The 25,488-nt window shown below is 43.0% G+C and overlaps 1 protein-coding gene and 1 long non-coding RNA gene across 4 annotated transcripts; one reads left to right on the top strand and one right to left on the bottom strand.

The window, feature by feature from the left end:
- The first annotated feature begins 14,566 nt into the window (after nucleotides 1-14,566).
- Nucleotides 14,567-17,403, top strand: LOC107281377 (uncharacterized). Of its 3 annotated transcripts, XR_003242800.2 has the most exons (4): nucleotides 14,567-15,583; nucleotides 15,723-16,606; nucleotides 16,675-16,790; nucleotides 16,867-17,403. XR_003242800.2 is itself a non-coding variant. In XM_026026029.2 (2 exons), the coding sequence occupies exons 1-2, from the start codon at nucleotides 15,325-15,327 to the stop codon at nucleotides 16,370-16,372; spliced, it is 909 nt and encodes a 302-aa protein (XP_025881814.1). In that variant the 5' UTR covers nucleotides 14,567-15,324; the 3' UTR covers nucleotides 16,373-17,403. The 3 variants fall into 3 exon arrangements, 1 of the variants encoding a protein (XP_025881814.1); XR_003242798.2 differs by having other exon boundaries at nucleotides 16,675-17,403; XM_026026029.2 differs by having other exon boundaries at nucleotides 15,723-17,403.
- A 3,761-nt stretch (nucleotides 17,404-21,164) lies between these two features.
- LOC107281342 (uncharacterized) lies at nucleotides 21,165-24,442 on the bottom strand. The gene is made up of 5 exons (XR_001546647.3): nucleotides 24,327-24,442; nucleotides 23,994-24,240; nucleotides 23,814-23,915; nucleotides 22,845-22,907; nucleotides 21,165-21,492 (listed from the first exon to the last, which is right to left on the bottom strand). It is a non-coding gene; the product is annotated as an uncharacterized lncRNA (long non-coding RNA).
- Nucleotides 24,443-25,488: the final 1,046 nt, after the last annotated feature.

The raw sequence follows: 25,488 nt of genomic DNA, 5'->3' as shown, positions 1-25,488 counted from the left end.
GTGGGGAGGGAGCTCAGCCCAAGGAAGAACGTAAAGTGGCTGGTAATAGAAAGGGAGGAGGAAGATGAAGGGTTTTTCTTGCTGTCTTAAGTTCCTGAGGTGGGGTTGCATGCCCAAGAGGTGGTCTAGGAGATATGGAGCGGGCCCAGGTCAGTGACATGTGGGACCAAGTCGAACTGGGCCCATAGGACAGATAAAGCAAGGCTAGAAACATAGGTACACAATGAAATTAGTGAATTTTTAGGAATTTTCTCTCCTTCTTGGTTAACTAGTTTGACCTAGCTACAAGAATTCCAAAAATGGGTGATCTGGTGTGTGTATAGCTAGAGATACCTAGTTTCCATTTTTCAAAGTTTCACTCAAAAATTCGAAATATTTTAATTCTGGCAAAAAGGTGAAAAGGGGTATGCTGAGAACTAAATTGAATTTCAATGAGGTCAAAACTAAGTGTAAAAATTCTAGAAAAAATATATTAACTCATGATAAATAATCTAGTATTTGAATAAATTATAAAACCTATATCCTTCTGATCAATTTTTAAGCACATTTAGGAGTTGCTTCATTTTCCTGATTAGGTTTCTAATTAATCACTGTAACTATATTTGACTGATATATTTGAGGTAGTAAAAAGGGTGATAAAATGATGAAACCTTTACAGTGGTCATCTTAGGTTGTCTAATTGACATGAGGACCTTCATGGAATTTTATGTTGCTTAGATTTGTTACAAAGTATCTATGTTCATTTAACATGTACCAATTAGCCAAACAAAGAAAATCATTTAAGCCAATAAACTGGACTACACTACAACCAGGTACACAAGCATACAATCACTAGTTACTTAATCTACTAGCCAAAAGCTATGCGTGATCGGGTAGATTATCAAATAAGCGAAATATGAGTTACAAAATTACCGATTGGTCATTCATTATAGTTAAATACAAAGAGGTTTCAACTTGGCTTAAAAGCTAAAAGGGAGAAAAAGAAAGGTGGATCTTCATGAATTATCTGGTATTGAGTTGGCTTAGTCTCTTATATTCTTGTTCCATTCGTGCAAGGAAAAATATTGGTGAGTAGGTCTTTAGTTGTGTTGGTGAATTTTATTAGCGTCAAAGCACTCTCTAAAAAATTGGATGATTCTTCCTTAACCCAGAAACTTAGATTTCGCCACCAAGGTTATAGGGTTATTTTGTTTTCTGGAAAAAAAATGCTTTCCCTATAATGATAGCTAAAGATTGACATCATCCCAAACAAAAGTCTAGCAAAAGGTTTAAATTTCTAGCCATTTTAAACATAAGGATCATCTGAAGAATTTTTTTTCCAAGAAAGTTTTTGAAATTCCTATAATTTTATCAGAAACACAACATATGACACGTAAACTACTAATTAAATTTTCAGGTTGTTACATACTTCCTCTGATTTTTGTTGATAATCTTAGCCGAATTTACATGAAAACCTCTTGCACGACCCCCATCGGCTGTTCGGCCAGCTGTATGCACCATATTAACGGGAATAGGATTGCCATCAACCTTCATTGGCCTCTTAGAGTCATCAAATTTGATTTTGCCTCCAATAGCCGCTTGGATCTGCTGCCTGAAGACCTTCCAATCATTAGTCGTATGAGACCCGGAATTATGCCACTTGCAATACCTTTTCTTGCCCAACTCTTCAGCCGATGGAATTGTGTGACCAGTAGGAAGTTGAATCTGCTTCTCTCGAAGTAGCAACTCAAAAATTTTGTCAGCCTTAGTGATATCAAAGTCATACATTTCCTCTTTCCCTGAGTTCTTTACCCATTGGCATGGTATAACCTTTTTACTTCTTACGCATTCGGCTGCAGCTATCTCAGAACCATCATCTTCATCATCCGATCCATATATATAAGGACAAACATGATTAACCTTCCTGGAATTCTTCCTAGCCTCTGCAAACCTTTGTTCATGCATGGTTACCTTCTGTGTAAGATGGGACAAGCTTTCAAAATCCTCAGATGAGAATTTCTCCCTAATTGGAGCAATCATACCCTAAAAAGCCAAATCGGCTAACTGGGCATCAGTCAAGCTTAAGATGTAGCACTTATTCCTCATCTCTCTAAATATACTCATGCATAGGCTCATCATGTCTTTGCTTGATCGATGTCAGATCGGACAATTTCATCTCATGAACCCCCACTATAAAAATAGTTGTGAAACTGCTTTTCTAAATCGGCCCAACTGTTAATTGATCCATATTTTAAAGAAGAAAACCAAGTGAAGGCCGATCCAGACAAAGATAACCAGAACAACCGAACCTTTAAGGCGTCTACAGCCGATGCTTCGCCACACTGGGCTAAAAATCGGCTAATGTGCTCATAAGTCGATGTACTATCTTGCCCTGAAAATTTTGAAAAGTCTGGCACCTTAAACCGATTGGGTAGAGGAACCCTCTCAAACCATTCAGGATTGGGTTGTCGGTACAAATTTCCAGCATCTTTCGGCCTAAGCCCAAACTGCTCCTTCATGACATCTGCAATCAAATCGGCCCATGGTCGTTAAGAGGGATTGACTGGACGACTGGTTGATTATCGGTGATTAATGGCCGATAATTAGGGAATACTCCTCCTTGTAGGTAAACTGGTCCTGTAGCTTGATACTCGGCCATTGAACCATCAACCATTGACTTCAGCATGTTTGCCAAAGTATTGGTTAATATTCCAGATTGATTGATCAAAGTATGGTGTACAGCATAATCAACCAGATCTTGAAAGTTGTTGAACTGCAACTGTGCTGCATTGCCGTCTTGATTAACACCTCCATCTTGAACTCCCTTAGCACCATCACCTTGAACTCCGTGTACTCCTTGAGAGTTGTCACCTTGATTTCCCAGAGAACCATCTGTAGCACATTTGTCACTCGATTGAGCCGAGCCATCTGGAGACTGTTTCCCTTCTTCATCCTTGGAAGAATTGGTCCCAGGATCATCAGCAACTACCTTCACTTTGTACTTCTGAACAAGTGTTCCCTTGCAGGTCTGCATGAATGAGTTCAAGAACTGATCCCGTGCTTGCTGCATCATCGCTTCAAAATCTTTCTTTTGATCAGGTGTAAACTTTTCTGGATTGATGGTCACGATGTTCCTTTCATTAACCTCTGACAAACCTAACTTCTAGATCTTTTCTTTAACAGAACATGGACTAGCCAAGGATGGTGATGGCGGCAGTTTCTCAGCCATTAGGAAAACTGCTTGTCTGACTTCTAATCGGTCCCACCAGGCGTGCCAAAAACGTGTTGACGTAAAACACGAGGCCTGGAAGATCTGCTTAACTCCAGTGCAAGTCCAAACTATGCCTTCGGGTATGCTAGCGTGCCAGGTGATTTGATCCTGCAATCAACAAGAAATAAAGACAAAGAAACCGGGGTTAAACCTTTAAACGATAGTCGATCGGCTAAGTGCCGATGACATATCATTTATCTCTGAGCCGATGTCATATGTAAATCAATCGGTGGTTGTAAATAGATAATAAAGAATTAAATCTATTCGATCGGCTGTAGATGTAAACAATATATAATTCTTATATCGATATATACTTAAATCAAGTGATTGGGATAGATCGGTCGCCATGCCGAGACAGTATAAATCACTTAGATCGAAATATATATTAATAACAGGACTATATATATTCACAGCATAGCTGATCAGATAGATCTAACATGTATCGGCTAATACTCCGATACGACTCTATGTTAAGATGTTAAAACAAGCAGAATATACCAAACAGAAACTTAATATACTTAGATGCAATAATATCTTGACATAAATGGTAGATTTAACATGTCAACGAATCATATAGAGCAAATATAGTTAAATCAGATAAGATCGGCTGAAACTCCGATGCTACCCTAATCGGCAACCAGAAGGCAGACTAGAGATTGATATTCTAAGCACAACTTAATAGATAAAACTCAACTGATGCAACATTAAGTATGAAAAGAAGAATAATATCTAGACAATCAAGCCGCTGGAAGTCTCATAGAATGGTAGATATCTTATATAATCTAAATCAACGTCAAAATTTAACCTAATCGGCTGCCCTCTTCCAATAGATGTTAGCCAATTGAAGATTAGATAGCGATATTGCCAGAGATTATGTAAGATATATGATAACTCAACGAATTACATAAACAAGATTAGAGTATCAAAAAGATGGAAGCACTAATCCCGAGAACGCAAGCCGTCATAACAAGTTTTACCTCTTGTTGAAGATCGAAACCGATGCAGCTCAACTCGAAAGTAAGAACTCGTCGAAATAAAACTAAAGCAAAAGGGTGGCGATGCACCGAAATTGTATTGAACGTGTGTGTTTATTGATTACATGGGGTTCGGGGTTTATTTATACCCGAAAATTACAAACTATGTACATATCGGACACGACTCTTATCTCTAACAAACTCTAAGATACCATAAGTCTTTACGACAGACTTTTGCCCTAAACATATCTATAAGGAAATTACATAAAATATCCTAATTAATAGATACAATTGCATTCTTAGGACTCTATCCATGTGTGGCAATCATCTTGAAGAATATCAATTCAACCCGATGTCATACACCAAGTCGTATTGTTAGAATCGGCTATATCGGCTTACCCAGTCCGACTCGGACCCAGCAGATCCTAATCGTAGCCAATCTGGAGTCCAGCCGATTCTTGCTCTGTTCTCGAATCGATCTTCGCCTTTGACTCCGCTTCGATCTAATCCTCTTTTCCGATGCTGATATTACCAAATTTGGTCGTTAACAATATTAACAATATATAATCCTTGTGTCGATATATACTTAAATCAAGTGATTGGGATAGATCAGTCGCCATGCCGAGACAGTATAAATTACTTAGATTGAAATATATATTAACAACAAGATTATATGTGCTCATAGCATAGCCGATCAGGTAGATCTAGCATGTATCGACTAATACTCCGATACTACTCTATATTAAGATATTAAAGCAAGTAGTATATATCAAACCGAAAGCCTAATATATTTGAATGCAACAAGATCTTAACATAAAGGGCGGATTTAACATGTCAATAAAGCATATAAGATAAATATAGTTAAATCAGATAAAATCGACTGAAACCCCGATACTACCCTAATCGGCAACCAAAGACAGGCTAGAGATTGAGATTCTAATCATGACTCATAAGATCAAACTCAACTGATGCAGCTATAAGTATGAAAATAAGAACAATATCTAGACAATCAAGCCGTTGGATGTATCATAGAGTGGTGGATATCCTATATAATCTAAGTCAACATCGACATTTAACCTTATCGGCTGTCTTCTACTGACAGATGTTAGCCGATTGTATATTGCCGGAGATTATGTAAGATATATGATAAGTCGACGAATTACATAGATAAGATTAGAGTATCATAAAGATGGAAGCACTAATCCCGAGAACGCAAGCTGCCATAACAAGTTTTACCTCTGATCGAAACCGATGCAGCTCAACCTGAAAGCAAGAACTTGTCGAAACAAAACGAAAGTAAAAAGGGTGGCGATGCGTCGAGATTGTATTGAACGTGTGTGTTAATTTGATTACATGGGGTTCGGGTCTATTTATACTCGAGAATTACAAAATATGTCCATATCGGACACGACTCTTATTTCTAACAAACTCTAAGATACCATAAGTCTTTGCAGCAGACTTTTCCCAAACATATCTCTTAGGAAATTACATAAAATATCCTAATTAATAGATACAATTGCCTTCTCAGGACTCTATCCATGCATGGCAATCATCATGAAGCACGTCAACCAAACCCGACAACATATGCCGTGTCATATTGTCGAATTCGGCTCGATCGGCTAACCCTGTCCGACTCGAACTCTGCCGATCTTAGTCGTAGCCGATTCGAACTTCAGCCGATCCTCACTCTGTTTCCGGGACAATCTCTATCTCGAACTCCGTCTTGATTCCTCCTTCACATCCGATCCTTAGATTACCAAATTTGGTCGTTAACACCCTTCCATATTCATGCTGAGAAAACAAAAGGGAGAAGGAAGTATAGGACAAACTTAGAATCATTTCCACCACTTTTCCATTTTCCACCACAAATAAAGTCCCTTGATCTAGGAGTATGACTGATGATCTTTTTGAGTCCATATTTTTGGCTTTGCAACATATATGATGTAGGTATGTCACAATTTATCCCTACCAAGCTCCACATATCAGCCTTAGAATAGGGGTGAATTCTGGCACATTTTGCCTTGGTGAGGATCCAAAAAGAAAATATATATCTTTGAGAGACAAGAGAGAAAGTCAATATTAGGAAAAGAGTTGGTTTGCGAAAATTCATAAAAATCCCATGAGTCTAACAGAGAAGCAAGAAGGACTGGAAACGAGATCATTCCATTTATCAATTACTCAAGATGGTAAGATAGCCACTGATAAAGTTCACAGGTGCAGGTATGGTTGTGAATGATTTATATGCTTGATTCGTATCTTGAAGGAATTCATTCTACACTAACCTTTACTCAGGGACAAGCAAAGAGCTAAGTGTGGAGGGTTTTGTTGGCGGCTGTTAAATGCTGATTCTATACCGCCAACATCTCCATAAAGTCCAGATAATAAAACATTCAACATAGTGATAGGTGCTTAATCTCACATATTCCACAAGTGTTGGTGTATATTTGTATGTAGGTGGTAAACCCCGATGTTGGGAGGAAAACCAGACTAAAGTGAAGGAGAAATGTGTATCCACACAAGGATGGGTTGTGAACTTCATAAAAATATAGAAGAATCAGCCAAAAACACCGAAGAATGGATAGAGGAGGAACATGAGAGAAGCCAGGCCAGAGGCCAGGCCAGGGGGGCCCAGCCCAGGTTCGGCCGAACCCCCTGGCTCGGCCGAACCTTGGTTATCATCGTTGATCCCAGGTTTTGGCATGGACGGTCTTGATCATCTCCTGATGGCGGTTGTGGGGCATTTCCGACAATTCGCATAGTACAACCGTCATACCTACCCCTATATAAAGACCTCACTTCACTCACTTTAAGACACAATTCCAAGCTTGAGCTAAATTATAAGAGGCTCTATTGTACTATATTGTATACTAGAATAGGAAGAGAGTAGAGTAGAAGAAGTTGGAAGAATTCCGGAGTTGTCGGTAATCTTCTGTCATGCCCGGAAATTCACTAGTAATTTCCGAACTAATTTGTGCATAGAATCCTCATCCAGGAACTAACGGAGGTACACAAACTGACAATTTAATATACAAATCCATCGTAATAATAACGTTACATATTTACAAAACAAAAAAAAACACCAGCGGAATAACGGTCTAGCGATAGCTTCAGCTCCACTCCCATAGGCAGCTCAACTGGGTATAAGCGAAACGCCTTTTCCTTCTGGATCCTTTTTCTTCAACTGAGGTTGATTGATTATTGCAAGGTGAGCATATGACATACTCCGCAAGCCACACAACAAATATGCAAGTGCACAAGGATACCAAAGGATGGCATAATATAGGCTCATTTGCAAAAGCAGCATTTAGCAGACATTTGAGAATTGAAAAACAGTAGAGTAATTAATCAATGTTATTCAACACTGAACAACACACCCATGCTGCTTAGGCCCAACCATCCTGAACAACCATACCCGGCTGTACAGATCTAACTCTAAACCAGGAGCTAAGCAAATTATTACCAGCTATAACATCCATAATTATTGTGAGAGATGTGAGACTAATCATGAAAAACATTGCTCAACCCGCCCATGATCGCGGGCACGGCTATTCGAATAGTTTTACTCTGGCTAGAGATGTACCACTGTACCCACAAGACACAGCCCTAAAACATGTCACCATGCTCTCAGTACCACCACGGTACCTTGAAACGGGACTGTGACAGTACCCCTCGCACAACACAACTCACCACAGTGCACCATTCCTGGATCATAATCACCCCCTCAAAAAAAAACTAGAGGCATGGACTCCCCAGCGACCCCCACGGACTTCTCGCCGCTTTTCAATCTGGTGCCCCGCAATGAACCATGCTGTACAAAAGGTAAAGCCATTGCCCACGCTAGCTTGTGGTTGGCGAACCGGTCCTTAATTGTCATGAGCACGACCTTCAAAACCATGTGCTCACAACCCACCATTAATCAGGTTTTAATTATCAATTAATTATCATAACACGATTAACCATCGTGAGCTACCATTAAATATAACCATAAATAATAATGTACTATGATTCATCCCATTAATGAACTAATGTTTCTATGCATGGCTAAGGAATTATATATATAGGATTTAGCTAAACCAATCCAATATATAAGGTCCAAGCTAATCAATATATAAGGTCCAAGCTAATCCATTGGAAAATAAAGTCATCTCCGGCCACAATTAATTGGGAAAGGCTCACCACCCGATGACATTCGAAAATAATGCATAAGTTAAAATAAAACAATAGCTTTAAATAGGTTCAACATGCTCAAAGGGTTGTTTGGGATCTGTGTGACTTGCCTTGCAATAATCGGTCTTCAATTAATCTTCTTGAACACTTCCGACGCACTCACGAACCTTCGCAACGACGGAAACGACAAGCTAACACGCAAAACGAAGAATAAGACTAATAAAAACCAAATAAACAGTACATAAAAAGTAAATAAACATATAGGTCATGATTTTAGATGAATTATGAGACTTGAACGGCCTCATTCTGACTTCGTATGAATTAGTTATGAATTTTACAAGATTAATTCCAATTAAACCTATTAAAGAAAAGACTATTCCAAATTAATTAAACAATTTACAAATAATTTATATACGAGATATAAGACTAATGTATCCTCTCGGAATTATTGGAATGAATTTAGTAGACGATATATAGTAAAAAGAACTAATATGCCATTGAAAAGGAATAACAGGATTTATATTGATTTTGGACGGCTGAGATCAACTTTGACCTAGTTGACCAAAATTGGATGGCTCAGATAGATCTGATCTAAGGTTTTAGATGGCTACCACGTGGGATCTGAGAGACGGCGTGACACTTAGATGGTAGGGACAACAGCTTGACAAGGTGATGACATGGCAACCACGTGGGATCGACGCCGGCGGCTCTATTCGGCGGTGAGGACGGCAAACGGCGGCAGAACGGCGGAAACCGAAAGCACGGGGAGGAAGAGGAGGACGCGACGATCCTTACCAACACTTACACAACGACGAACAACGAAGGAGATGGCCAGCGACGAGATCGGGACGGCGGTGAGGTACTGGTCAACGATGACAGCGGCGTTCCAGCAATCTTTGGCGAAGACGAGATGGTGGACAGTGTTCTCCTCGCAGCTGCGAATCCATTGGAGGCGGCGGCGACCGAAGGCGACGACGGGAGGTGCAGCAGGGCCTCGCCGGAGATCAAAACGCAATGGCAACCCACTGGTTCATGATGACGGAACACTTCCAGCGGGAGTTGACTTTGGGAAACCGATGGCCGGGGTAGAGATCAACATTGCGGAGTGGTGGGAAGTGGCGGAACTGACCGGAGATGGCGGAGGCGACGCGTACTGCCGGCTGGAGCGGCGGCCGGAGTTGGAGAGAGAAGGCAAACGTGGGGAGGCGGCTAGGGTCAGGGAAAACTTCGGGAAACAGAGGGAAACAGAAGAGGAGGCCGAGGGGATGCTATTCATAGGCAAAGGTGGAGGAAATCGGCTCGGGAACGGATGGATTTGGTGAAGGAAGTTAGGATTTATCTCGAGTTCACCTGAATAAAAAGGCCAAAATTCGTGAGATAGATAACGGATTTGTTGGGGGCTTTCTTTGGTATAAGATAGAGGAGATAGAGAAGAATCCGTTTTTGTAATCAATTTTGGAAGTGGATCAATGGATGCATCGAATTTGATGGAGGAGACGGCGGCTCTCGGGAAGAACACGGCCTCTGGACGGCTGGCTGGAGCTTGAAGACGCACTGTAGCGAGGGGGAGCCAAATCAGACTTTAGGCTGGGGTGAGGAACAGAGAGAAGGAGGAAGGAATGGTCCGAAAAGGGCCCAACCTGAGGAGGATTTTTATTACTTTTCCAAATAAATCAATCACCAAAATGATCTTTGAATTGTTAAAAATACTTCTAATGCACAAATAATTTCAGGAAAAATCCTAAAACTAATTGGACACTCAAAGTACTTAACAAGATTATAACCAGACCATTTAATGATTAATTTATTATTTAAATAATTCCTGAACTGCTCTTTGTATTATTAAAATTAGGAGTTGAGCTCCGAAAAATCCGAGAAAATTTCAGAGAGTATAATTAACCATGGAGAATTTAAAAAAACTTAAATCCAGCCATGCTTTATATTTAGGAAATTTTATTTTCCACATTTAACTTCACTTGTAAATTAATGAACATTTAATATAAATTCTAATAATAATTTATTAAATAATTTATAAATCCTGAAACGAAAATCAGGACGAGACATCTTCTCCTATTTCTTTTATTCTGTTTATTACTCTGCATTCAATATAATATTCTTTTTGAGTAATTTAGATTTGTCTTGTGAGAATTATCACTTCGTTAATTCCTAAGTAACATACGGGATTATTGTTCACTATAATCAACTAAAATATAGTGATTGCTTTGGTGAGTTATAAACACTAAAGTAGATATTAATTGCTTAGACGTGGTGTTTAGGTAATTGTTATCCAGTAATTGCTGCGTATCCCACGGTACGTTTGAGGTAGGTGTAGAGGCGATGATAGCCCTCAAGATCTCTTAAGTCCTCCCTGTCCGGGTACGTAGTAGAGCGACATCTGGGAACAGCGGGTTGCCAGTGCCTGAAGTATTGCATTAGGATTAAAATTAAGCTTTCCCTAGACACTGTTTCTCACTAGTAAATCCTCTCTATCCTGGCCTATCATTTGCTTGGTGCCCTTAGATGAACCGGAGGAAGATCTAATCACACACGTTCCCTTGGATTCTATACCATTGGAATACTCTGTAGAGGAAGTGCTACATCGGTATATCCGTGCGCTTGCGGATTTCTCTATGACCATAAGAAGTACCAACACTTGTCATCTTCGGCGGGGTATTGGTTGTCGATATATAACCATTTCTGCATCCAGTTGTGGTCCCATTTCGCCACCGATGCGGGCACCGGCCAAGTGTCCAAACGCTTCGACTGAAGCATGAAGTTCACACAGTCGAAAACTGTTTTCCTCGGCCCAGCCGACGTGTTCACGTCCTCGGTCGTCGCACACGCCGTGAACAAGACGGCGAATAGTTCAGCGGTAGGGGCGAACCCGCATGTTCAGCACATCCACGCGAAGACGGCCAACTTCGGGAACACCGATGGGCTAAGCTGGGGAAGCTTCACCTCATACATTTCCAGCACGGACGGCAGAAAGTCGTCGCACGGGAAGTGGCAAAGACAACAGTTCGCCTGTCACCAGGCGAAGGGACAACAGCTTCGCCCCCGCAAGTTGCCTGACCCTCTGCGAGGGTGCCGGTGAGGATGAGCTCGGCGAGGTCAGACTCCTTCACAAGGGACTTGCCAAGATAGCAAGACCACCCTTCGCCAAGACTACCAGGGTCTTCGCCCGTCGCCCCGGCCTTGGTAGGCTTGCGAGGAGCCATCGGGTCCGTGGTGGCGAAAAGGATGTCGAAGATGAAAAAGTGCGAAAGAGAGCGCGAAGCAGCAAGCACGGTAACAATGCGGTGGTGAAAAGCCAAAGCGCAAGCTAGGGCAGAAAGCACGGAGCGTGACTGCGGTAAAAGTGAAAAGTGAAAAACGGGGGGGGGGGGGAAGCGGTGACCCAGACGGGGTTATATAACTCCATCGTCTCCCGCCCAATCAGAGCCTGACACGTGTCTAGGGGTAGACGAAACGGTAAATTCGCATCGGGCCAAGGCCAAACAGTAATGGGCCGAAGACAAAAAAGGCAAGGCCCATGGGGCCCATTACTATTCATAGTAGCATAAAGGTCAACCTAGCCACTTCGCCACTCACGAGAACAAGTCTTCTCCTTTGCAGGTACACAACATAGGTTTCGGCAGGAACATCGGCCGAAAGGGGGCGCCTTGTGGTACACCATACGATTTGCATGGTATCGGCCGAAGCTCCCTACTCACCCTTGCCCGTGAGGGGCTTGTTGGAAGTACACCACGAAGGGCCTTTGGCTGAATCCGCCAAAACAAAGAACTTAGGTGGCAAGCTTATGCTAGAGGCGAGCAGCGAAGGTTGAAAAGGAAACCGTGCAGGCGAAAGCCGTGACTCGGGTTACGCGGAAAGCCGTGACTCGGGTTACGCGGGCCTCGCTAGGCAAAGATCTCGTCAAAGGGCCGACAGGCGAAAACGACAAGGCGAAAGCCTTGGCACGAGGGCACGGGCTTCACCAAGTGCCGAACCCCACCATAAGGAAGCCCAGCGGGCCGTTGCGCTTTTGGGGTAGTTCGACAAATAGATGGGCCGAGCCATTTAGCCCATTAGAGGCCCATATATGTAAAGGACACTGTGTACCCCCAATAATGCCCCTATCATAAGGGTAACCATGTAAATTCCTCTGTAAAACCTAAACCCTAAAGGGGGGAACCTGTAACAGGGCTATAAATAGCCCCTAGGGCCATGTAGTAGGGGAATCCAAAAAAATTTCACTAAGTAATAAAATTGTTTTTTATTTCCAACCACTGTTGAGAGAACCACGTCTTTCGATGTGACGCAGTTGTCTATTCGACTACAATAACTGTCCATAAATTACGCTTACCCGGACTCTTGTCTTGCTCTTAGATTAACATGGAAGCATGTCCATCATAACGCACCCCATGTTGCCTTACTCGATTCAGCTGTCGTCAATGAGACAACGCTGAAAAATGATCCAGCCAACATGGTGTATTATATCAAGGCCTGCTTATTTTCCCGTCAAGACAAGGACTTCATTATGTGTGCCTACAATCAATAGTAAGCGTGCACCCTACTTATACTCAAATGCGCGACGCATATATCTGTAGTATGTAACTGGCAATTTATTAATTTTGCAGGAGTCGTTGGATTCTTTTGGTAATAACGCCGAAGTGGAGTTTAGTACACTACCTTAACTCCAATATCAATCAAAAAATTTACAATTTATTTTCGTCGGCTAGATCTCCCTTTTTCGCAACAGATTGGTTTCCCTATTCCTTATCTCGTTTTCCCCTTCTTGGTTCCTTTGGAGTTGTAGCATCTCTCCAACCTGCTCGCAATTCCAAGCCTATCGCATGAAAACCATTACTTCCTTGGTCTAATCGGCAACCCCGATCCCATTGAGTTCATCATCGGTGAAACCAATAGGATTCCTTTTAGATTAGCCAACGCGAATCTAGGTCATTGGAAGAACACCTTTAAATCTTGGCCATCCCTCGAGAAAACTTCACCCGAGAAAAGTTGGACCACATGGTATAAGCGCGTATCGGCTAGCAAGCAAACTCATTGGGATGAAATTGGAATCGATCAAGCACTTGCCCTCACCATAGCGAATTCGGCTAAGGAAGAACCCTTAATGGCTGCCGCCACTTATTTCTGTTCTAATGCCATCAATGCTTTCCTGTTCAACCAAGGGCCGATGACCCCAACACTAATAGATATCACCATGATTACTGGTCTGGATGTGACTTCATCGGCTAACCCTATGAGTCTAAACACCAAGAATCAGTATGACTTCAGGACCAAGAGCATAGGCGGTTGGTCTGGTTATGTGGCAGCATATATGGGCCAAGGATTTGTCAATCCCCGAGAGCATGTAGCTTTTCTGCTTATGTGGCTGGAGAAATTCCTTTTCTGTGGATCAAGCTGTGGCCCTACAACTAACTGGCAATTCAGAGCCGAGGCCTTGGAATCAAAGAGACAATTCCCCTTAGGCAAAATCCTTCTCGGCTATTTGTACCAAATGCTGAACAATGCATCGGCTAAGATAGCCGTTGGCTCAGTGGTTGGAGTAGGTGGACCATGGTGGCTATTACAGTCTTGGCTGAATCTGATGGTCATGAAATTCGTCAATCGGCCATCTGTAACAGAAGTTGAATTCCCAAGACTGGAGCCGATTACAGATGATGACGACGAAGAATGAACCCATCGCAGATGTATGTCCTATGGGGAGTATGCCTCTACACCAACCGATGTTGGAGCAAAGTTATCGGCCAAACTGCTCAAAGACTGGTTATGCAGCTTCTATGAGGGTTTCCAAAGAGATGCTCGAGTCTGGTTCCCATATGAAGATTCAGTAAACCTTGATCTCCCAGGAGACTTTAGATTTGAAGACCTCAACTCTGAAAAGTATCAAAAATCAAGAGAAGTCTTCTCCGCTGCCATTAGCCCATGCATCCTTCATGTTGGCATCCACCAAGGAAGAAATATACAGGTATCCTATGAATTCTACCATCCAATGAGCTCTGCCAGACAGTTTGGGATGGGTCAACTCAATTGGCTTGTTCCTTGCCGATAATGGATCTTGATGATGGATCGGCTGCTCAATCTCCAAGGACCTCCTTTGGGCAGCATTGAAAATATAGAGCTGGCAACCTTCAGGAGTAGAGCATTTGACAGATGGTGGGGTGAATGGAAACTGCATATATTTCATCAGTCGGCCTCTATGTATATGACAGATCTATTCCCTGATGTTATTCCTCAGGTATACTTTGTTTTATTAGTTTCAATTGAATAACTGCTAGCCGACTCGAATCTTAACCAGTTCTCCTCTTTCTTTTGCAGACAACAGAATCTTCACCTCCACACCAAAGCAATAGTGGCAGAGATATAGAGTATGCCCCTGGTCTCGTTCCCAATAGAGGTGGGCCATCTCCTCCTGTCATCGGCTATCATGCCCCTAGGACTTCAAGTATGCTCCAGGGCCTCATTAGGGAACCAGCTGATGCCGACAAGAAGAGAAAGACTAGAGCATTGGCTATAGACCCATCGGCTCCGGCTCCAAAGAAGAAAGCCAAGTCAAAGAAAACCAAGCCAACCGATGATTTGCCTGCTTTAGACCCATCCATCGAGCAACCTTTGGATGAAGAAGAAATTGAAGAAGATGTTGATCAAGCCGCAGCCGAAGTGAGTGATACAGTGAAAACACCATCGACTTCACCCAAGCAAACCCCTCCAACTCCTTCTGCCCCAGCTCATTTCTCGAGGGTAAATACCTTTCCCTAACTTTTCAACAATTCTATTCATAGCCGATTGCTTATAAGAGCATCTCCAACAGCCTCTCCAAATCGAACTCTCCAAACACCCATATAGCCAACTCTCCATCTCATTTAGCTAGTCAAACTAATTGTTCACTCCAACAGCCTCTCCATCTACCCTCTCTATTTTGACTCTATGACATCGGGATCTATATGTCAGCCTCTCTGCATCATCACGGGCTCTAGCCATGGAAGCTCTCCTCTTCTCACCACGGGCTCTCTTCTCCATCACGCCAACCGCGGGCTGGCTGCTCCTGTTGTCAAGGCGGCCGCCGCCGTTGCTGAGCCGGCCGGGGAGGAGAAGAAGACCGCCGCTGGTGCCGCCGCGGCAGGAGATGGCCAGGCCACTGCGCCGGCGCCCAAGAAGATCCTTAAGAAGAAACATGTTTACTCGAGTAATGAATACGCTTTGCAACTTTGCATTCAGCTCTGAGTTCTGCACAAGCATCAAAGCCATTTAGCTTCTTGTTTGTTCGTTGTACTTGATTAACCAATCCATTTGCATCCATTGATTTGGTTGATGATGCGCCACAGTAAAGAAGGGCCAGATTATGTGCCACAGTGAAGCAGCGGCGGTGGCGCCGTCACCTGCGTGCTCGCCTCCCACCCGGGATCTGTCGCGCACTTCCGCCTCTCCCGCACCTCCTTCCGCGGCCACGTTGACGCGGCGGAGGCCTAGTTCCGCGAGCTTGCCGCGAAGCGCACCAGGAAGGTTGCCCTCCTCTGCGGCGCGAAGCAGGAATCGACGCGGCCGGAGGCAATCTTGGGGCGGAGGAGGCAGTCGAGGAGGTCGTTGTCGCTGGGGAGGAAGGGGATGCGGAAGCCCTCGATGGCGGGATCTACGAGCGGCGCCATCCCCGTCGCCGTCGCTGCTGTGGCCGTCGTCATCTTCTCCACGCGCGCACGCTGGGGGATCGGGCACGCTGGGGCGAGGCAAGGGAGGGCGCCGGTCGAAGCGGCGGCAGCGGGGGAGGCGGTGGTGGGCTCGGGGGCGGCTCTTGGATGGGTGTAGCGCCGTCACCGGCGGCGGCTGCCGCGGGTGGCATCGGTGGATGGATGGCGCGAGGCCGACGGCACGGAGGACGGCAGACGATGCGATGGCGCGAGGCCAATGGCGCGGAGGACACGGACGATGCGAGAGAGGAGATGGGGAGGAGGAACGTGTGGGGCCCACGGTTGGCTAGTCACTTTTGGCTGGCTAAATTTGGCTAGTGGAGGGATGGTTTTGGCCAGCCAGATGGCTTAGCCATCCGGTTGGAGAGACTGTTGGAGGGTGTTTTTTTACTAGGATGGCTAAAATTTAGCTTGGAGAGGAGAATAATGAGGGTGTTGGAGATGCTCTAAGTCTTATCCTTGCAGAAGAAAAAGATTGCTGTGAAAAAGAAATCGGAAGCAACCCAGTCCAAACCAGCTCACCAGTAAGATTCTTCTGAAAATATTTCAGTTCTAATCATACTCCATGTGGACTAACATCTATTTTCTTTAGCCTCCTCCTCCTCCTTCACCTCCTGTACAGCATGTCAAGTGAACGAACTCCATCGGCTACAGGAAGCCACAATATTGAGGAAGAAGAACAACCACCCACTCCTGCTATCCCATTAAGTCTCTCTTTAACACAAGGTCTTAGATCGACTAGATTTGTTTGATATTTATCTATCTTCGAATTTCTCCCTTGTAGGCCTTGGCCGATTTGTTTTCTTTTGATATCAAAGATTACTTTGATGAGACAGAAGAAGAAACCACAAGCAAGGTCCTAGCCCCTCTGGATGAAGCTGTCAAGAAAACACTTGAAGACATATCCCTTCGGCTAGAGTCATCATTGGATAATCTGGTGGCTGACTATGGTTCAATTCTCTATTTGTGTGATGGAATAGGATGAAGAGGTTCAGTGAAGGGGTCATTTTTCTTATTTTGAACTGTTGGATTAAGGATGCTCTAGAGCATCATAGTGCATGTATATTCACTTGCCATGAAACCAAATGGCGTAGATGTTATCACCTGCCATGAAAACAAATAGTGCACTGTATTGCACATCATATGCTCTTTCAGATTCAGCACATGATATATATTCCAGAATCTGAATATGTATCTCAGTTTAGTTTCAGATTGTAAATATGCACAACATATATAGATGACAAACTCAGTACATTCTGATGTTGATAGAGTTAAGAAATAGCGGAAACAGAAGGCGACGTGATTGGTTTGGTTTGATTAATTTGATTTATAATTTGGAACGATTTGATTAATGTTGGACTAAATGGTTGAAGAGGACGATGAAGAGTAGCTGGCTGTGGTGACTGAACTACTTATGGCCTGACATCAAGCACGGCAGTTTCACCAGCGATGATCAGCTGACCTCCATTCATCGCCGATTGGTAGTCAGAGAATGGGCCCTTTTTTGGCATTATTGATCAGAGGATATTCTGCTCTGAATTTTCTCTTTCACTCTACTGAACTTATACCATCTGTTTTCTTAAATGTTCAATACTTAAATGGGACTGCATTGGTTCATTGACAGGTTGCTTGGTAGCCAAAAAGAAAAAGAGATAAAATATAATAAATACGTGCAAAGGCTTTCATACATCCAACTTACTTGCTATGGTGAACTGAACAAACTTGAAATTGATTTTGCTCGATGAACTGAACTCTGAAAAAATGATTTTGCTTGATGGACCGAACTAAACTCTCAAGTTGGTTTTGCTATGGTGAATTAAACTGAATTTTTACTCTGTTCACGTTTGTTAGGCAGGATAGTTCCCATCACACTAATGACTAGCTTTAGATTCTATCATGTCCATTATCAATTGCAGAACCAACACAGTGTATGTGAAGCAGAACATTGCAAATACTGTCATCTCCCGCCTCTGCTGCTCAAAAGGCTAAAATCATGCGATTTTGTGCCTCTGCAGGGACAACACCAAGACGACCCACATATTCGATGACCGCGCCGTTGAGAGTTGCGGCGCCTGAGGTGGCGGGTGTCTTGCTGCTTCTTGAGCTCTTGCTATTTGTGCAAGAAGAGGAACAGTATGTGCTCTTCCTGCAGCTTAGGTATAGCATACACTCTGAATTATGATGTTTTGCATAAGAATTTTTTTCATTATTGTCTGAAGATGACCATCTGCTCATCACCGACACCCAGTCATCGGCGCCTCCCTGTTTTATGTCTCTAAAATGACACATTGTTTGGCCATGCATGATAGACCATAAATGGATAAGTTTAGGGGTAAAAAAGGACCATGAAATGAATAGTCCAGTTATAAATCTTAATGCAACGATCAATCTGTTGTTGTTACTGATGTTGTTACTTAAATGTAAAATATGTAGCTTACATAGTTTTTTTTTTATCTTGGTGGCATTTTTTTCAATTTTAGTTTCAGCTAAGACAATAACTTTTGATCTTTTGTAAGCTTGGATAGGTTTATTTAGTCTTTATGCAGACATTCTCTTATGTGGATAGGTTGCTATAGGAGATGATGCAAGGTGGTTGTGGAGGACTGGAGGCATGGTGGACAATAGAAGGCATGACAAAGGCAAGTATGGAGGGCGACAATTCCATAGGGTGTTGGCGAGCGGCATGCATAACTGTTGTGTATCATGCATGGATGTTTCAGGAACATTGGGTTTTTTTCTGTTGAGTATAGTATTGAGATATTGATTAACTAAAACTGTCTAGGGGTGTTTATGGTTATGATCATAGTCATACTTACTGAGTGATGGTGATGTTTTATTCTCTGAATTTTTCTTTGGAGAACATCAAAAATAGATGGTTTTGGATTGCATAATCTGAATTTATTTCTCAATGAACCAATGCTCTGAATTGTTATAATGTTGCTCAAAATAGATGTTTTCTACACTTCTTATGAATTATTGTAAAGGATTTGATAGAAACATAAAATTAAAACCGATTCAAACACATATGACGTACCAAAATTCTAGCGGAAACATCTTTCAACTTTTATAATAGTAGAGACTACCGTAGCGTTAGCACGGGCAAATTACTAGTATATATAATTCATGGCCCTTTGATATGTAGCTCCAGCACTTTTTAAGCCACAAGTCATCACAACCCACTTAAACAAGCCGATTGCACCAGGACAACTAAAAGCTGTCTTATGGATATCTTCTTCGGCCATGAAAATCTGATTGTATCCTGCATTTCAATCCATAAAACTCAGTATCTTGTGCCCTGAAACAGCATCAACCAGCTGATCGGCTACTGGCATTGGATACTCGTCCTTTGGGGTAGCTTTGTTTAAATCTTTGAAATCAATGCATACCCTGACTTTGCCGTTTTTCTTAATAACAGGAACTATACTAGAAACCCACTCAGCGTATCGGCAAGGACGAATAAAACCAGCATCATATAAACGTTTAATCTCAGGCTTGATAGGTTCGAGCATATCGGCTTTGCATCTTCTCGGAGGTTGTTGGTGTGGTCTAACTCCTGGTTTGATAGGTAGCCGATGTTCAACAATCGATTGGCTAAGTCCTGGCATCTCATAATATTCCCAAGCAAAGCAATCTCTGAATTCCTTTAAGAGCTCTATTAACTTGGTTCTAAATTCTGGAGATAAGTTCTTATTGATAAATGTCGGCCTTGGTCGATCACCCGGACCTATATCAATTTCTTCCAAGTCGTCGGCCGACATGAAACCCTGTCCTTGCTTGTCATCGAGATCATCTACTGTGTCCTTGGTGTAGACGTTTGAACCCTCCACAACACCCTAAAAATAATAACTTGGGCTCTCCATCTTCAATTGGCTGTATATTACAATCGGACACTTTTAGAAAATCTCCATCCCAAACTTTTCCAGATAAGTAATTGAGACCATCCATCTCCCAAAGAGCTAAATCGGCACTGGCAACATTGACTGACCTTTCGGCTGGTAGAGTAGAAGAAGTTGGAAGAATTCCGGAGTTGTCGGTAATCTTGTCATATTTCTTTTATTCTGTTTATTACTCTGCATTCAATATAATATTCTTCTTGAGAAATTTATATTTGTCTTGTGACAATTATCTCTTGGTTAGTTCCTAAGTAACATACGAGATTATTGTTCACTATAATCAACTAAAATATAGTGATTGCTTTGGTGAGTCATAAACAATAAAGTAGATATTAATTGCTTAGACGTGGTATTTAGGTAATTGTTTTCCAGTAATTGCTGCGTATCCCACAGTACGTTTAAGGTAGGTGTAAAGGTGGTGACAACCCTCAAGATCTCTTAAGTCCTCCCTGTCCGAGTACGTAGTAGAGCGACATCTGAGAACAGCGGGTTGCCAGTGCCTGAAGTATTGCATTAGGATTAAAGTTAAGCTTTCCCTAGACAATGTTTCTCACTAGTAAATCCTCTCTATCCTGGCCTATCATTTCCTTGGTGTCCTTGGATGAACCGGAGGAAGATCTAATCACACACTTTCCCTTGGATTCTATACCCTTGGAATACTCCGTAGGGGAAGTGCTACATTGGTATATCCGTGCGCTAGCGGATTTTCTCTGTGACCGTAAGAATTACCAGCACTTGTCATCTTCGGCGGGGTATGGGTTGTCGATATAGAACCACTTCTACATCCAATTATGGTCCCATTTCGCCGTCAATGCGGGCACCGGCTAGGTGTCCAAACGCTTCGACCGAAGCATGAAGTTCACACAGCCGAAAACTATTTTCCTCGGCCCGGCCGGCGTGTTCACGTCCTTGGTCGTCGCACACTCCGTGAACAAGACGGCGAATAGTTCGGCGGTAGGGGCGAACTGTCGGAAGCACTCCGAACCCCTTAGTATATTTGAAGGATGAATAGCTAATCACAATTCTTCCATCAAACATATTAAGACATTCGACGCTCCGAGAGAAAAATATGTGAGACATTGCCGGGCCTTTAGCCTGCCAGTCAACTTCAGCCTGAGATGTGCCCGTCAAACCACTCGAAGGTGGCGACCAGATGTGTTACACAATCAGGAGACTTGACAAAAATGGCTAAAGATCCACAACATCTCAAATATCTTTAACTCATACTCATGTTTAATATGTCCCTAACAAAAGGAACACACTAAACACTTTCATCCAAGCACATGATATCTCAACATAGGGAGTTCTAAGTTCTAAGTTTTAGTTAGGATCATACAACTTATAACTTAGATACACATGGCCGATTGGCTGAATAGATAGGTTCGCGGAAGCATCTTCTACCCAAAAGATCTTTCATGCAACCGACTAGGATAGACCCTAGTAAGAACCATCCTGGAAGAAAGAAACTTCCCCAACGAAATCATCCTCCACAGGAGTGATCTCACCTGCAACCAATTCTAAACATGCAACAATACAACAATACAAGCAAGAGTCAGTACAATAAATTGTACTGGCAAGCACCAAGCAAGCCTAGTACTCTACATGCATGGCAAATTCAAAGTAAAGCTAACATGGGATAATTTTAGCATAAAGCAAATTTAGTTTGCAAAGAGCATTTCAAATTTCAGATTTATTTTCAAATAAATTTCAGCAAGCATACACTTAGCAATTGGGCACCAAATTAGATGTTAAACACATATAACATAGCTCCTTATTGCCTTCCATGGCAGCAAGGATATAAACCACAAATCACATCACATTTTGAAGTTCAAATTCAGCTTTAGAAGAATAAAACACATGTCTAAACTCATGACATATTCACACGCCGCTCTTGACCGTGAGCACGGCTAATCGATTAGTTTTAACTCTGCAGAGTACGTACACTTTACCCACATGATGCGAAATAATAATCATGCAAAAGCATGGCACGCGATACATAAGTACCCGATTTTTTACTCACAACAAAGCCCTTCCAAGATTCATGATTTAGCCTTACACCAGCACGATACGTGTTACTCCATCCTAAGCCATACTCGATATATGACCTAGAACCGTTAAGTGGCGGGCCCACGCCTTAAACTTAACGCCGTGGTGGCGGACGCAACGGGAACCCACCCACGTGGCACAATACCGTTGTATTGGACAGACTTAGTCACCTAAACTACCACGTCGGGGTAAATAGGAAGTTCCTCTGAATCAATGACTAATTCCTCAGAATTATCGACTAACTCATACACACCGGCCTACCAGAATGTAAGGCTAAATCATAAATAATTTACTAAGCTTGGGCTATCCCATACTAGCACATGTGGTTGTACTGTATACGAAATGAATTGACGCTGAGTGAAGTCCTTAGGTCGGTTTGGGCACACTCTCCCCCTATCAGTACACAACTAAACACAATATGTGTACCACATGCGGCCCAAACCTAAAATCCACATTTTCCAACATTTTATTTAACAAATATCACATTTTATCATTTTAATCCAGATCATAAAATAAATCATTTAATATATGTAATTGAGCCCAAATGGTAAGTAAACTCATCACTAAGCATGGCTGAGCATTTTTATAGACTTGCTATCTCAAACATCATTCTTAATGTGACACAATGGATTGTTCCTAAGGTTTTGGAATAATGGTTAAGGTCTTTTGTGGAGTTCAGGTGATACTGCAAGTTAAGGAGTTGATCTAACAAATTTTACAAGATTTTAATGGATTAGTGTACAATAGACATGCATATTTTGCAAACTTTTCAAAAACCTCCAAATCATAGGTTCAATGTGATCAAAGAAGGGAGGTGGCTTGCCTTGCTCTTCCACTCCTTGCTCAGCTACAAAGTAGGCCTCCTCGAGACTCGGCTGCGAATCGTCTAAACATACATATGCAAAAATTTAAAATTTAAACATACATAAAAATCCAACATGCTCTAAAATGAATGCTTTTTTTTATGGAGTTGGTGTGCTCTGTGTTAGTTTGATTTTCAGTGAAAGAAACTTCAATCTAACAGTTTACATTCAAAGTTACAGATTTTTTTTTAAAGTGTTTACATGTTAATTATGGTCCTAAATGCATTTCGAATTATTGAGACATAAATCTTTATGATTCTGTTAAGTCAAACATTTTTATGATGCAAAGCATGAAAATATGATTCCAACATAATTTAGTTTGCAATTTTTAGAGTCAGGATGAATTTTCTACCACTTTCTAAAGTTCTGACATTTTTCAGTTGATAGGAAATTAGTTTTTGTATTTTCTCAAATTTTCATACATCATTTTCCTTTCTCAGGTCCACCAGACAGAGACTAACATTTTGCGCAAAAGCCCCTGGGTTCTCAGGAAATAGATCCCGCAGCCCCTAGCACATGTTCCAGGATTTTATTCAAAATGGGACTTGAGTTCTATGTTATTTACAGATTAGTGCACGACCCCATATGTAAGTGATTGCTCGGGCTGCTAATACATCCCTGGGAGTCTTTAAATTTCAAAAGCCATGCCCTTGCTCTGGACAGAACAGAGCAGCAGCACAGCCACGAACTTCACAGTATCACCAGCGGCGAACAGCGGCGATTCAGCTCAAGCTCCCAAAACAAAAAGTGTAGAGAACAACCGTACGAACCTATTGGTGTTTTTCTTGCAAGCCTTGGTTCTCTATAGCGGCTGTCAGGGTGTTAGAAGCGGCGGCTAAGCTCGGCTTGCACATGCATGTGAGTTTTGAGGCTCGATCTAATCGTGCATGCGTATGGTAAGGACTTCTAGGGACTACTAGGAGGCTCACCAAGAAGCAAACGCAGCTCAGCGAAGTCTTGGCGACGGTGTACTGGTTCGGCGACAGCGCGGCTGCTACGGTCGTCGTCGACGGCGTATCCCCAGGCTTCTACTGCAAAGAGAGGAAGCATGCCTCTGTTTAGATCAGCACAAGGTAGCTCTAGGCGGAAAATATTGCGCCGAAGCTCACCAGAGAAGGAGAAAGAAAGGAATGGCGTCGGCGGCTGGGATTGGGGAAGAAGAAGAGGATCTCCCACTGTGGTCCACCTCGCGTCGATTCCTTCGGGATTCTTGATCTACAGGTGTTGATGAAGCTCGTGACGAAGTGGCTCAGCCTGTAACGAACTATGGAAGCCGGGCGACGAGCAAAGGCGAAGCAGCGGCGTCCAGAGCGCGACGGTGTTCCGATTTGACGCGGTCACGTTCCCGGAGATTGGCTGCACCAAATGAGGTGTTCTTGGTGGTGTTAGAGACGGCATTGAGAGGGGATTACAGAACGCATATTGAACGGAAATGGGCTCACCGGATTGCGACGGAGTCGAGGACTTATCTCGCCGGCGCCGGAGATGGCGCCTCCGTTCCCGGCGAATCCGAGGCGGGGTACCTCGGTTCTTCCGCGAAACGAGACAAGGGCGAGAGGGAGAGAAAGTTGGTCGGCCGGTCGGGTTAAGTATGGTCGCCGGCGGAGATGGACAGGAGGAGCTCGCCCTCTCCCGTGCTCGACGCGTGCTCACACGCGTGGCATGCGAGTTCAGGCAGTGGGCCCGTGTGGAGAGGAATGTGAGGCTGACAATGGGGTCCCGCCATGCAGCCCTGGCCCACATGGCAGCGACTAGTGAGAGAGAAGGAGAGGAGATCTAGGTTTTGGCCAAGTCTGGAACAGAGGTGGAATTCCATCTTTGGGTTCAGTTTAAAATTAGTTCCAGGCAGAGTTAGAGCTAGTGACCAAAGGCAAAGTTGTAAAGCAATGATTGAACTACAGTTTGGATCGAGTTTTATAGCCTAGGAGTTCAAGATCCAATTTTGGCAGAGTGTCAAAGAGTGCTCCAGAGAATCTGTCAAAATCCTGTGCTTAAGTGTTTAGAGAGTTGTTTGGTTGATCTAATGAGTTGATAAGCTAAATTAAAATCCACATTTAGTTTCTAAGGTCAGCAAGAAGTTACCACAAATTCTTCCCAGATTTTTGAGTTGTTCCAAGAATTTTTCTTTGATCCATTGGTTTTAGTTAAATATGAACATGATCCTATAAAGCATATGCATACACCACAAAATGCACAAACAAGCAAGCATATAAGTTTTAAACAAAAGTTTTATTTATTTTACTTCTTCCACCATTTCCATGTTTTCCAAACACCCAAAGTCATGGTATGTGACACGAACCCGCATGTTTAGCACATCCACGTGAAGACGGCCAACTTCGGGAACACCGAAGGGCTAAGCTGGGGAAGCATAACCTCATACATTTCCAGCACGGACGGCAGAAAGTCGTCGCACGAGAGGCGAAGTCCGGCGGTAAAGAAAGCGGCAAAGACAACAGTTCGCCTGTCACCAGGCGAAGAGACAACAGCTTCGCCCCCGCAGGTTGCCTGACCCTCTACAAGTGTGCGCCGGTGAGGATAAGCTTGGCGAGGTCAGATTCCTTCACAAGGGACATGCCAAGATAGCAAGACCACCCTGCGCCAAGA

The sequence above is a fragment of the Oryza sativa genome, chromosome 6 (genome assembly GCF_034140825.1).
Source record: "Oryza sativa Japonica Group chromosome 6, ASM3414082v1".
NCBI lineage: Eukaryota > Viridiplantae > Streptophyta > Magnoliopsida > Poales > Poaceae > Oryza > Oryza sativa.
The sequence above is the reverse complement of the archived record's forward strand: the minus strand, read 5'-3'. Positions and strand labels throughout refer to the sequence as shown.

Bases quoted from the DNA above. Each gene is read 5' to 3' on its own strand.
- LOC107281377 (XM_026026029.2), top strand. From the start codon at position 15,325: ATGACATCGGGATCTATATGTCAGCCTCTCTGCATCATCACGGGCTCT. The intron at 15,584-15,722 runs GTAATGAATACG...GATGCGCCACAG, and splicing joins GAAGAAACATGTTTACTCGA to TAAAGAAGGGCCAGATTATG.